Here is a 12,703-nt window from a genome sequence, read left to right on the forward strand (position 1 = left end):
TGACCTCCGATCCGTCCAGGTCCAAAAAAAGCAGAATGGGACGCAAACCTTTCCGATTTTTGTTTTCAGACCCTAGGACAGTGGTGGCAAACCTTGGCACTCCAGCTGTGCCAAAACTACAAATCCCAACATGCATCTGCCTCTGGGAGTTATGTCTGTGGCTGTCAGAGCCTTGCAATGCCTCATGGGAGTTGTAGCTCAAAAGCAGCTGGAGTGCCAAGGTTCGCCACCACTGCCCTAGGAGGTAATAGGACGCACGTCCATTTACATGCGCCTGCCTATAGACCAGGGTAGGCTGTTCTGGAACTACAAGTCCCATGACGCATTGCAATACTCGGTCTATGGCAGCGGTAGGCGACCTCGGTACTCCAGCGAGACTACAAATCCCGCCATGCCTTGACAAACGCTGACAGGCAGAGCTGGATCGGCCATGTGAACGAGGCCTAAATCTGAGGACCTTTGGATAATCATTGTGCACGTCGGTGCCGGGCAAGGTCTGAGACCCGCCGCTTATCGTTCCTCGCCGCAACAAAGAACTTGCGTTTATGTATAACAGCGTGCGTATTTTATTCTAAAAATGAATATCAACGTTTGCATTGAACCTTTTCCTTCCCGGATTTCGAGGACTTCTCCACAACGAGCTACAGATCTCGCATCATCATATAAGGAAAACCAGGACATTCCCTGGGTGAACTTCAGCAGCAGTAAAGTGAGCCCTACAGCCTAGTCCCTCAGCCGTCAATGAACTACAAGCCCCAGCATGGACTGCTAGAGACTGGAGGTTCTTCAGACGCCGGAGGTCAATACACTTGGCATTAAAGCGTCGTGCCGCCACAGTGCTAAGTACTGAACCGGATGCAGTCTTCATCGCACGTACGCGGGCTGCAGGAACCCACCACGGACCAGGAGGATTCCAGAGCCAATGTGCAAGCTACGCAGCAGCACTCCGCCCCCCCGGAGCAGTCCAGGTCGTCCATTTTCGGGGTGTCGTTTGCAGCCCCGGGGCCAGTGAGTAAGTTCATGTCGGCCAGCTCTCGGGTGCACGCCTCCTCGTCGTCGTCGTCTGAGTCCTGCCCGCACGTTTCGGACAGCGGAGAGCTGATGTCTGTCACCGTGTCGCTGATGTCACTGGTGGTCTCCTCGCTGTCTATAGCGCAGGCCACGTTGAGGCTGTGCCTTCTGGCCGCCAGCTTGCTGGTCTTTGACGCAGAGTCCGGCTCGTCCGCTTTACAGCCTTCCTTGAATTCGATGCAGCTCCTAGAGTCCGATGTCCCCGGACTGTCTTCTAGTCTGTGGATGGAGAGCTGCAAAAGGGAAAAGGAAATGCTTAAAGAGGACCTGTCAGGATGGAACATGGAAGCGGCCATTACTGAGCTCCTTCCAAGCAGTAGTAGAGTATTGTACCGTATTACCATAGATCAGTGCAGACCTCAAACCTCTTTCCATACCAGACACCCAACAACTACCGTTCCCCATCTTGGCCATTTCCCTTCCACCCCAAGTCCTTTGTCAACGCTCCACCAACAACCCCTCCAAATTATTTGTTTGGCCAACTATCCACCTGACTCATTCGATTTGTCCAACCCGTACATGGCGGCAGCCATATTTACCCAATACATGTAGGTCACTGCACCAAAACAAAACACCAGATCTGAATTTCTGTTCTCTTTCAGCTTATAAAACCTAATAAATCAAATAAATCAAATCCTTTACTACAAGAAAGGTTAAAGCTGAACTCCGGGATCAGCAAATATCGTCCCCATACAAGAGACATGTGTGTTCTTCTGGAATCTTTGTGTATTTCTTCCAGATCGGTGCAGTAATCCAGTGCGAGATCTCCTGTAATAAAGACCGGTCACTGTTGCTCTCTCCTTGTGCAGGGTGACTGGTCTTGTCTCCGCCCCCTCCCGTAATAAAGACTGGTCACCGCTGCTCTCTGCTTGTGCAGGGTGACTGGTTTTGTCTCCGCCCCTGCTGTAATAAAGACCAGTCACCGCTGCTCTCTCCTTGTGCAGGGTGACTGGTCTGGTCTCCGCACCCTCCCGTAATAAAGACCGGTCACTGCTGCTCTCTCCTTGTGCAGGGTGACTGGTCTTGCTCCGCCCCCTCTTGTAATAAAGACCGCTCACTGCTGCTCTCTCCTTGTGCAGGGTGACTGGTCTTGTCTCCGCCCCCTCCCGTAATAAAGACTGGTCACCGCTGCTCTCTTTGTGCAGGGTGACTGGTCTTGTCTCTCCCCCCTCCTGTAATAAAGACCAGTCACCGCTGCTCTCTCCGTGTGCAGGGTGACTGGTCTGGTATCCACCCCCCTCCTGGAATAAAGACCACTCACTGCTGCTCTCTCTCCTTGTGCAGGGTGACTGGTCTTGTCTCAGCCCCCTCTTGTAATAAAGACCGGTCACTGCTGCTCTCTCCTTGGGCAGGGTGACTGGTCTGGTCTCCGCCCCCTCCTGTAATAAAGACCGCTCACTGCTGCGCTCTCTCCTTGTGCAGGGTGACTGGTCTCGTCTCCGCCCCCCTCCTGTAGTTTCCTGTAGGGGTGAAGCCTGCTGGCCCCTCCCACAGTTCTGAACAGGCTATATACACCACAACGATGTTACCGCTACATTTCCAAGGTAATATCTGGGTATGCAAAAACATTTGGTGCACACAAAAAGTGGATTTATATCCTTTAGAATGACAATCTTTGCACCCAGACACAGTGCTCACTGGGAGTCTACTGAGGAATATAGTTTTGTGCCCGGAGTTCAGCTTTAAGAATTCCAATAAACATGAATGCCACAAGTCCTCATACCTGATGGATTAAATCCTCGTCAAAGTTCGGCATGCTCTGATCCCTGCGGATCGGCTTTTTCACGCTTGTACATCTGCAAATCAAGAAGAGCAAAATGGGTCTGTGATGTATAAAGAGGAGACCTATGAGGGAGACATTACACTGCAGTATATAGGAACGGGCACGCCGCATACATTGCAGTATATAGGAACGGGCACGCCGCATACACCGCAGTATATAGGAACGGGCACGCCGCATACGCTGTAGTATATAGGAACGGGCACGCCGCATACACCGCAGTATATAGGAACGGGCACGCCGCATACGCTGTAGTATATAGGAACGGGCACGCCGCATACGCCGCAGTATATAGGAACGGGCACGCAGCAGTATATAGGAAAGGGCACGCTGCAGTATATAGGAATGGGCACGCCATATACGCCGCAGTATATAGGAAAGGGCACGCTGCAGTATATAGGAACGGGCATGCTGCAGTATATAGGAACGGGCACGCTGCAGTATATAGGAACGGGCACGCCGCAGTATATAGGAACGGGCACGCCGCATACACTGTAGTATATAGGAACGGGCACGCCGCATACACTGCAGTATATAGTAACACAATCCGCCTACATGGCTGGCAGATCCTCTCACTTATTACACTCAATCTGCCTCGTGCCGCCGCTCATATGTGAGAAGACCATCTGTCTGCATGAAAAATAAGCCACTTTTATCGTTTCCCATTACGCCTAATGGACAAATCCTCCAAACCCGGCAATCCCCAAATCTTCTCTGCACAGCATGTGTGGTGGGGGAACGGAAGGCAATGGATTACAAGTCAAGGGCACATGGCCCTTTCACCTCCATTTAATAAAATAAATAGGATTATAGAAGTAACGTTATGAAAGCATATTAAGCCTCTCTGAGAGCAACTCTGCCGAAATAAACATCGTTCTGTGAAGGATGGAAGAGCGGGGAACTTACTTGGGTTGTGAAGCATTACTCTGTCCGGATGAAGAAGGCGATACTGAACATGTCAGGCTGGAATTTGGGGCTAGAAAACAATAAATTTCAGATTACAGGACATTTATATAAAAGACAAACCCCCCCCCCCCATATCTCTCCTCTGCACTGCTGGGGGACTCTGCTCCTTCCTCTATGTAACTCCTCTGCTGGAGGACTCTGCTCCTTCCTCCATGTAACTTTCCCCTGCTGGAGGACTCTGCTCCTTCCTCTATGTAACTTTCCCCTGCTGGAGGACTCTGCTCCTTCCTCTATGTAACTTTCCTCTGCTGGAGGACTCTACTCCTTCCTCTATGTAACTTTCCTCTGCTGGAGGACTCTGCTCCTTCCTCTATGTAACTTTCCTCTGATGAAGGACTCTGCTCCTTCCTCTATGTAACTTTCCCCTGCTGGAGGACTCTGCTCCTTCCTCTATGTAACCTTCCTCTGCTGGAGGACTCTGCTCCTTCCTCTATGTAACTTTCCCCTGCTGGAGGACTCTGCTCCTTCCTCTATGTAGCTTTCCCCTGCTGGAGGACTCTGCTCCTTCCTCTATGTAGCTTTCCCCTGCTGGAGGACTCTGCTCCTTCCTCTATGTAGCTTTCCCCTGCTGGAGGACTCTGCTCCTTCCTCTATGTAGCTTTCCCCTGCTGGAGGACTCTGCTCCTTCCTCTATGTAGCTTTCCCCTGCTGGAGGACTCTGCTCCTTCCTCTATGTAGCTTTCCCCTGCTGGAGGACTCTGCTCCTTCCTCTATGTAGCTTTCCCCTGCTGGAGGACTCTGCTCCTTCCTCTATGTAGCTTTCCCCTGCTGGAGGACTCTGCTCCTTCCTCTATGTAGCTTTCCCCTGCTGGAGGACTCTGCTCCTTCCTCTATGTAGCTTTCCCCTGCTGGAGGACTCTGCTCCTTCCTCTATGTAGCTTTCCCCTGCTGGAGGACTCTGCTCCTTCCTCTATGTAGCTTTCCCCTGCTGGAGGACTCTGCTCCTTCCTCTATGTAGCTTTCCCCTGCTGGAGGACTCTGCTCCTTCCTCTATGTAGCTTTCCCCTGCTGGAGGACTCTGCTCCTTCCTCTATGTAGCTTTCCCCTGCTGGAGGACTCTGCTCCTTCCTCTATGTAGCTTTCCCCTGCTGGAGGACTCTGCTCCTTCCTCTATGTAGCTTTCCCCTGCTGGAGGACTCTGCTCCTTCCTCTATGTAGCTTTCCCCTGCTGGAGGACTCTGCTCCTTCCTCTATGTAGCTTTCCCCTGCTGGAGGACTCTGCTCCTTCCTCTATGTAGCTTTCCCCTGCTGGAGGACTCTGCTCCTTCCTCTATGTAGCTTTCCCCTGCTGGAGGACTCTGCTCCTTCCTCTATGTAGCTTTCCCCTGCTGGAGGACTCTGCTCCTTCCTCTATGTAGCTTTCCCCTGCTGGAGGACTCTGCTCCTTCCTCTATGTAGCTTTCCCCTGCTGGAGGACTCTGCTCCTTCCTCTATGTAACTTTCCTCTGCTGGAGGACTCTGCTTCTTCCGCTAGCTAACATTCCTCTCCTGAAATACTTCTGGGGACAGAGGCAGCATCACATATACTGTGTTACAGCCCCCGTCTCATACCCTCTGTGACCATCATTGAATGGGTTCTCCTTCTGAAGAAGCAAACTTACATTTCTTTCTAATATGCTGTGACTGCTCCAGTGATGTCACTGACCCGTTATCTGCTGCTGCACTGTGGGGTGCAGAGAGAAGAAGCTGCTTGATTTTAGAGTTCTGAAAGAAAAGAAAACAAACATAAAAGTGTGCCCATCAATGGGGACAGCCATTCTAAAGAAACAAAACAAGTTTTAGAGGTTCCAACCCTCTGCCGCTTTATCTTAAACTAGAGAGTTATCTAGAGTTCCCCGGGGTATGCCTAATGGGGAGCTTCTTCAACGATCTGATGCATTGTCCCTACTGGTTGGAGGAGAGTTGGGGTCCGGATGAAGGAGGAGAGTTGGGGTCCGGATGAAGGAGGAGAGTTGGGGTCCGGATGAAGGAGGAGAGTTGGGGTCCGGATGAAGGAGGAGAGTTGGGGTCCGGATGAAGGAGGAGAGTTGGGGTCCGGATGAAGGAGGAGAGTTGGGGTCCGGATGAAGGAGGAGAGTTGGGGTCCGGATGAAGGAGGAGAGTTGGGGTCCGGATGAAGGAGGAGAGTTGGGGTCCGGATGAAGGAGGAGAGTTGGGGTCCGGATGAAGGAGGAGAGTTGGGGTCCGGATGAAGGAGGAGAGTTGGGGTCCGGATGAAGGAGGAGAGTTGGGGTCCGGATGAAGGAGGAGAGTTGGGGTCCGGATGAAGGAGGAGAGTTGGGGTCCGGATGAAGGAGGAGAGTTGGGGTCCGGATGAAGGAGGAGAGTTGGGGTCCGGATGAAGGAGGAGAGTTGGGGTCCGGATGAAGGAGGAGAGTTGGGGTCCGGATGAAGGAGGAGAGTTGGGGTCCGGATGAAGGAGGAGAGTTGGGGTCCGGATGAAGGAGGAGAGTTGGGGTCCGGATGAAGGAGGAGAGTTGGGGTCCGGAGGGGCGGGGGGGGTGTGGAGGGGGGAAGAGTGGGGGTCCGGATGGAGGAGAGTTGGGGTCCGGATGGAGGAGAGTTGGGGTCCGGATGGAGGAGAGTTGGGGTCCGGATGGAGGAGAGTTGGGTTCTCGTAGAAAGAGATTAAGAATGAAGAGGCAGAGGGAAAAACATTCAAAGCGATGCAAGACCGCCTTTATTAGAACAACAAAGATGGCCATTTTTTTCATGTACTGGTCAGTTGCTCTTAAACAAGACACATCATGAACGCAGAGACCTTGTACCTCTTTTGCATAGTCCAAAGGGGAGTACTGCCGCTTATTCCTGATGTCCACCACCGCCCCGTATAACAGAAGTAGCCTCACTAACTCCTCATGGTTCCTGCGGACAGACTCATGTAGTGCTGTGTTCCCTTTCACATTGCAGAGATTGACAGACGCTCCACGCTGGAGGGGAAGCAAACGGTGGAATAAAAAATTAAAAATAACAATAAACTACAAACATGGCCAACCTGAAAAAATAATATTCACCTGTAATTCCGTATACGTTAGATATAAAATGTCTGCATATGTGAAATGATTGGAAATAAAACGTAAAGTAGACCTGCAGCCCGGCATATGTTCAAATAATGAATGTAGCTTTTGCTGCAATCTCTGGCGCCGTCCCACCCATCCTGTCATCCAGCACCGGATCCTCTGTCCTTCCCAGTGTGATTCAAACCATTTCCTGCGAGTCCAGAGCTCTGCTCCCTCTCATCCAAAGTGACAGGCGGAGAAGTCTGGGCTCTTTCACCATTGAAATAAAGCGCACTTGTGGGGAAATAATTCTTCTTGGGTAAAGAGGGAACGATGACCACAGATATACCAACACAATGGGCTCCTCACTTACAGGTGTTTCATGCACAAAAATAACATTTGTTAAAGCAGAACTCTAGTGAAATCTCACCACTAAGGCCCCATTCAGCTCTGTGCACGGCCGTATCGGGCAGCTCCCGGGAAGGACAGGTGCTGCGTGCGATTAGTACATAGCCCCTGTCCTTCTCTATGGGATTACGCGGCCGTACGCTGCCCTACGCTCACCAGCCCTGCACGTCCGTGCGGCTGAGCATGCTCTTACACTGACAGGATGGATCCCGCCCGCGTCCGAGCCAGTAAACACACACCCGCACGGACCTGCACTTGGGGTGAGCGTAGGGTGGCGTATGGCCACGTAGTCCCATAGAGAAGGACAGGGGCTGCGTACTAATCACACGCAGCACCTGCCCTTCCCAGGAGCTGCCTGATACGGCCATGCACGCAGCACGGAGCTGTACGTGTCGGCCGATTCCCGTGTGAATGAGGCCTAAAGATCCGAGAGATATAAACCAGCTAAAATCAAAAGTCCATAGACCCATCACACTCCTGACCCCTTGTTCCACAAGAAACAGAGGGGTGCTGAGGTAGTCAACGGATGGCAACCATTACATACATAGATATAAACAGGGACACCAGCACTCCAAATGCGTCCATTTATTGACGAAGATGCAGCATATCACACTGGTGCGACGTTTCGGCGTCTTGCAGGATGCTGCGAGACCCCGAAACATTGCACCAGTGTGATATGCTGCATCTAAGTCAATAAATGGACGCATTTGGAGTGCTGGTGTCCCTGTTTATATCTATAAGCCAGCTAATGACTCAGCCCACCAGACTCCCCATTACAACAGAGATTACCTGTGGATGGAGTGCCCCTGAATCCCCTACATAGCACAGCTGCTGCACATGATGCTTAGAGCGGTCTCATCCCTTGCAATTGCCAGGACAAGCCTGGCGGTGGGGAGTCTCCCTACCTCCAGTAATAGTGCTGCAATTTCCAGATTGCCTCCCATACAGGCATAGATAAGAGGTGTATTGCCGTTTATATCCTTCTTATTCTTCCCCGTGCTGTACTCCATCAGGATCTTCACCACCTGTTGAAATAAAATCTATCAGTGCAATATAAAAGACCCGCCAAGGGCTTTACAGAGGTGTCCCAATGTCTATGCAAAGGAGACATCCCAGAGGGAGAGGGAACATGAATAGACATGCCAACTGTATCAGGAGGAGAAGGACTCAAGGATCTTACTGCTGTGGTTACTAGATGTAAAACACCTCCAGATGTCTCAGCCCACCAGATTACCCCATCCACTGAAATATCAATTTTGAATGAACTGACCCTATAAACGAATACCTGGTGCCACCGCAAAACACAAGCTGCATGCATTTATGGCAAACCTGATACATCACACGATAACTTTTTGCACTTCAAAGTGCAACTCCACTCTGGGAGTAATCCGCTCCGGGTCATCTACAGTATGTAAACTGCATTGTTTCACCATGACTTTTCCAGACGGATTCCTGAATGGGAGGGTCAGCATTCACGATAACCACCTGAGCAAATGTTGGAGGAAAACCGTTGAGGAAAGGTGCAGTGTCTGCATCCCTTTAGGAGACAAGCCTTAGGGAATTTCTCACCAAAAATATAATTTCTATTGTGCAGATGTCAAAAATCTCACTTGGTGAACTGTCTGAGAACATCAGTGAGCCAATCACACAAGCTGTGGGGGTTGCTGCTCTACATTAGTGGTGGGCTTGGGCTAGCATAGTGGTCAGATTGTGGGGGACCCTCTTTGGAAAGGAGATCACATGCTCTTCCACCACTGGCAGTGGGCAGGTAGCACCTGAACATGGCAGTTAAAGGGGCCTTGTAATGACCCGAACATCCAGTCTAAAAGGTGTTGCTTGCACACCCTTCAACAAAATGGAGCCAGACTCACCTCCAGATGTCCTTTGTGGCAGGCGAGGTGAAGAGCTATGGCACGGGTACCATTCTTGGCATCCACCCGAGCCCCGTGTTTTAGCAGAAGGGACACAAGGACGATGTGACCGTGTAGTGAAGCTATATGGACAGGAGTGAAACCATCCTGGCTGGTCACGTTGACACCGAGGCCATTGGAAGGGATCTTGCTCAGCTTCTGCACAGACAGACACATAAATAACTAGAAACATATACACTGGTTTACCTTTCATTTGCTCTGTGTATCATATACAACTGCTGAGGTTTTCCCTTAAATACTGTACAGTAATCCAGTGTGCATCTTTGTGTAGGAGCTTCCTGTAATAAAGACCGCTCACTGCTGCTCCCTCTCCTTGTGCAGGGTGCCTGGTCTTGTCTCTACCCCCTTCTGTAATAAAGACCGGTCACTGCTGCTCTCTCTCCTTGTGCAGGGTGACTAGTCTCATCTCCGCCCCCCTTCTGTAATAAAGACCGGTCCCTGCTGCTCCCTCTCCTTGTGCAGGGTGCCTGGTCTTGTCTCTACCCCCTTCTGTAATAAAGACCGGTCACTGCTGCCCTCTCTTTGTGCAGGGTGACTGTCATCTCCGCCCCCTTCTGTGATAAAGACCGGTCATTGCTGCTCTCTCTCCTTGTGCAGGATGCCTGGTCTTGTCTCTACCCCCTTCTGTAACAAAGACTGCTCACTGCTGCTCTCTCTCCTTGTGCAGGGTGACTGGTCTTATCTCCGGCCCCTCCTGTAATAAAGACCGGTCACTGCTGCTCTCTCTCTCATTGTGCAGGGTGACTGGCCTCGTCTCCGCCCCCTCCTGTGGGCAACCTGCTGTGCAAGGGTGGGCCACTCTGGCCCTCCAGCTGTGCTTTGACTACAGATCCCAACATTCCTTTGGGAGTCATCCCTGTAACTGTGAGCCTTGCAGTGCCTCATGGGACTTGTTTTTTCCCCACAACAGCTGAAGGGCCAGAGTTGCCCACCCTGTTGTAGGGGATGGAGCTGCTTGGTCCCTCCCAAGGCGTTCAGCTGCCCCGTGTTCAGCTTTAATTATAACCGAAATGGTAATTATAAATAACCAAAATGGTACAAATGATGAGCATGATGTCTTAATTATGACTTCATAGGAATGGACGGAGTTTAAAGCACTTGTTGTAAATCAGCATATAAATCTCCCTTCAATGCCTATCAATGTTAATTGCCGCTGACTTCTGAGCATAAAATAAACCGGATGGACCTTCTGAACAGGACCGCAGGTCCGGCACTGGCACAGTGGGTGGCAGAACTCTTTCTGCCCCGGCAAGGAATCTTCCAAGTCATCCTCATAGTCATCGTCCACCCACTCCAAGAGGTATCGCACCTGCGGGAACAGAGCACAATAGGCAACGGGAAGAGGATGAAGTCTGGGCAAGTTTCGTTTCAGATGACTGGACCAGGCACGGAAATCACCTACCATCTCTAAATCACCATCCGAAACGGCTCTTAGAAGCTTCTCAACCTGGAAAAGAGTAAAATAGAAAAGCCGATTACAAATCATCCATTTCCTATGAACAGAGGTGATAAAAAAGGTGCAATCAAGTGAAAGAGAACTTTTAACTTAAAGTGACATTAAACCCTCAGATTTTTTAACATAAAACAATACTGTAATGTGCGCCTTACTGTAATCCATGGTAGTTTCCCTTCTCTTTGCTGCTCTTCCTTTTAAATCTGTATCTGTTCTCATGCTGGGCAGAACTTCTGTTTTGCAGCAGACTGCCTTGTCTCAGGAATGGATACATGGTGTCTGTGTATAGGTTTGCAACCTGAGCCAGCACTATAGGAAGAGGCCCTGAGCTGCAAAGGGACGTTCTCCCCCAGCATGAGAAGACATGAGGATTTAAAAGGAAGAGCAGCAAAGAGAAGGGAAACGACCATGGATTACAGTAAGGCGCACATTACAGTATTGGTTTATGTTAAAAAATCTGAGGGTCTAATGTCACTTTAAATGCTTAGATGTAGGCTTCCTATAGATGTTGACATTTCCTCCTTCTCCCGCTGTTCCCTTTGTGCCAGTCTCACTTTCCTGTTTCTGGTTCCTTTCCCTAGCAGGGTCGTATGGAGCCACCCTTCCATGCACGCTCCCAATATCTGACTACAGGGCGACAGGATCATGCTGCCTGTGCCGACCTATAAGACACACACTTAGGATACGCCCTCTGCTCCTCCTCCAAGGGAAATGACTGACAGCGGCTCAAGAGCCAATGCCTGGGAATCTGCTTCTCAATCATTTCCCTTGGAGGGGGAGCAGAGGGCGGTATCATGTGTGTGTTGCCCTGGCTGTCTGGGAGTGTTGGAGCAGGCAGCGGTTTTTGTTTTTTTAAGCAAGGGCACACGTGTGCCATAGCGCAAACAATGATGGGACTTGTAGTCCTAAAAGCTAATCTTGCGTACGTTACAAGCTCTTACTTCCCTACCTGGGAGGTATGGGGGAAGAGGCACACAGGAACCTGCGGGATGTGGCGCAAACCCACAAAAAAAAAAAAAAAAAAGGAGTGGTTCTGAATTTTTGGGAAGGAATGGGGGGGGTAGTCAAGAACCAGCTGTACTCCTTACCGGAATAGTAGTAAACCTGCCAAGCAGGTGTGTGCTTGTAGTGACCACGGACGGCCCCCGTGAACAATGCAGCTCTAGAAAGTATTGTCACCAGCACACCAAAGGTTTTGAAGCAAAAAGTCCTTTATTGACAAATCGCCATCCAATACAAGCGCTTTCGGGGTCTCAGCAGTACCCCTTCATCAGGCTCAGAAACTGAGCCTGATGAAACTGAACCTGATGAAACTGAGCCTGATGAAGGGGTACTGCTGAGACCCCGAAAGCGCTTGTATTGGATGGCGATTTGTCAATAAAGGACTTTTTGCTTCAAAACTTTAGGTGTGCTGGTGACAATCCTTTCTAGATCTGGAATGGGGGGTGCAGGGTAGACCCAATACAAAAGGTTGCCAGTCCTGCAGTTTGTTTTCCTTAGAGAGCAGCCACAGCCCGAGTAGAAACATCTGTCCCCTAGGAGGACACTTGCGCTCTGTGAGGAATCGGTGGTCTCCCTGCAGAGTTCGACCCCCCTTTTGAGCCAGAACTAGATCTCTCCAAACAGCATGGAGCATGAGCGTAGCTAATTACAGAGTTTTAAATCTGACTCAGCAAGGGGTGCGTCATTCCCCTGCAGTGAGACTACTGCTTCCACACAATGGTCCTTCACAGCTGGCAGGGAACAAGCTTTCCTTATTAGGATGTGGCTGCTTTCTAAAGAAAAATGTAGTATCCTGCACATTTTTTTTTTTAGAATGATGCACCGGGAATGTATTTAGTTGATTTAAACAGAAGATTTGGGCTTTAAATTTGATGTTTTTAATTCTTTACACAATAAAAAAAATAACAAAACACATAAATTGAACCAGGACAGGAGCCAGTGCACACATATACTTTAAAAGAACTGATGAACTGATGCAGAGCATACAAACAATGTCTATGTTTATACTGTGTGTGTGTATATGTATGTGTATATATGTGTATGTATGTATGTATGTATGTATGTATGTATGTATGTATGTATGTATGTATGT

The 12,703-nt window shown here is 50.1% G+C and overlaps 1 protein-coding gene across 1 annotated transcript in view; it reads right to left on the bottom strand.

Annotated features, from left to right (window-relative positions):
* Positions 1 to 622: 622 nt before the first annotated feature.
* The window catches only part of ANKRD27 (ankyrin repeat domain 27), a 41,361-nt gene continuing 29,280 nt past the window's right edge, over positions 623 to 12,703 (bottom strand). Inside the window, exons 19-28 of the mRNA XM_018570005.1 lie at positions 11,163 to 11,260; positions 10,558 to 10,602; positions 10,342 to 10,464; positions 9,096 to 9,293; positions 8,130 to 8,249; positions 6,586 to 6,747; positions 5,419 to 5,521; positions 3,758 to 3,827; positions 2,795 to 2,867; positions 623 to 1,304 (exon numbers count right to left, since the gene is read on the bottom strand). Coding sequence (XP_018425507.1) covers positions 840 to 1,304; positions 2,795 to 2,867; positions 3,758 to 3,827; positions 5,419 to 5,521; positions 6,586 to 6,747; positions 8,130 to 8,249; positions 9,096 to 9,293; positions 10,342 to 10,464; positions 10,558 to 10,602; positions 11,163 to 11,260 — 1,457 coding nt within the window. The 3' untranslated portion in view covers positions 623 to 839. The remainder of the gene's footprint in view (positions 1,305 to 2,794; positions 2,868 to 3,757; positions 3,828 to 5,418; positions 5,522 to 6,585; positions 6,748 to 8,129; positions 8,250 to 9,095; positions 9,294 to 10,341; positions 10,465 to 10,557; positions 10,603 to 11,162; positions 11,261 to 12,703) is intronic.

This window comes from Nanorana parkeri, unplaced genomic scaffold (genome assembly GCF_000935625.1).
Source record: "Nanorana parkeri isolate BGI_ZX_2015 unplaced genomic scaffold, ASM93562v1 scaffold1441, whole genome shotgun sequence".
NCBI lineage: Eukaryota > Metazoa > Chordata > Amphibia > Anura > Dicroglossidae > Nanorana > Nanorana parkeri.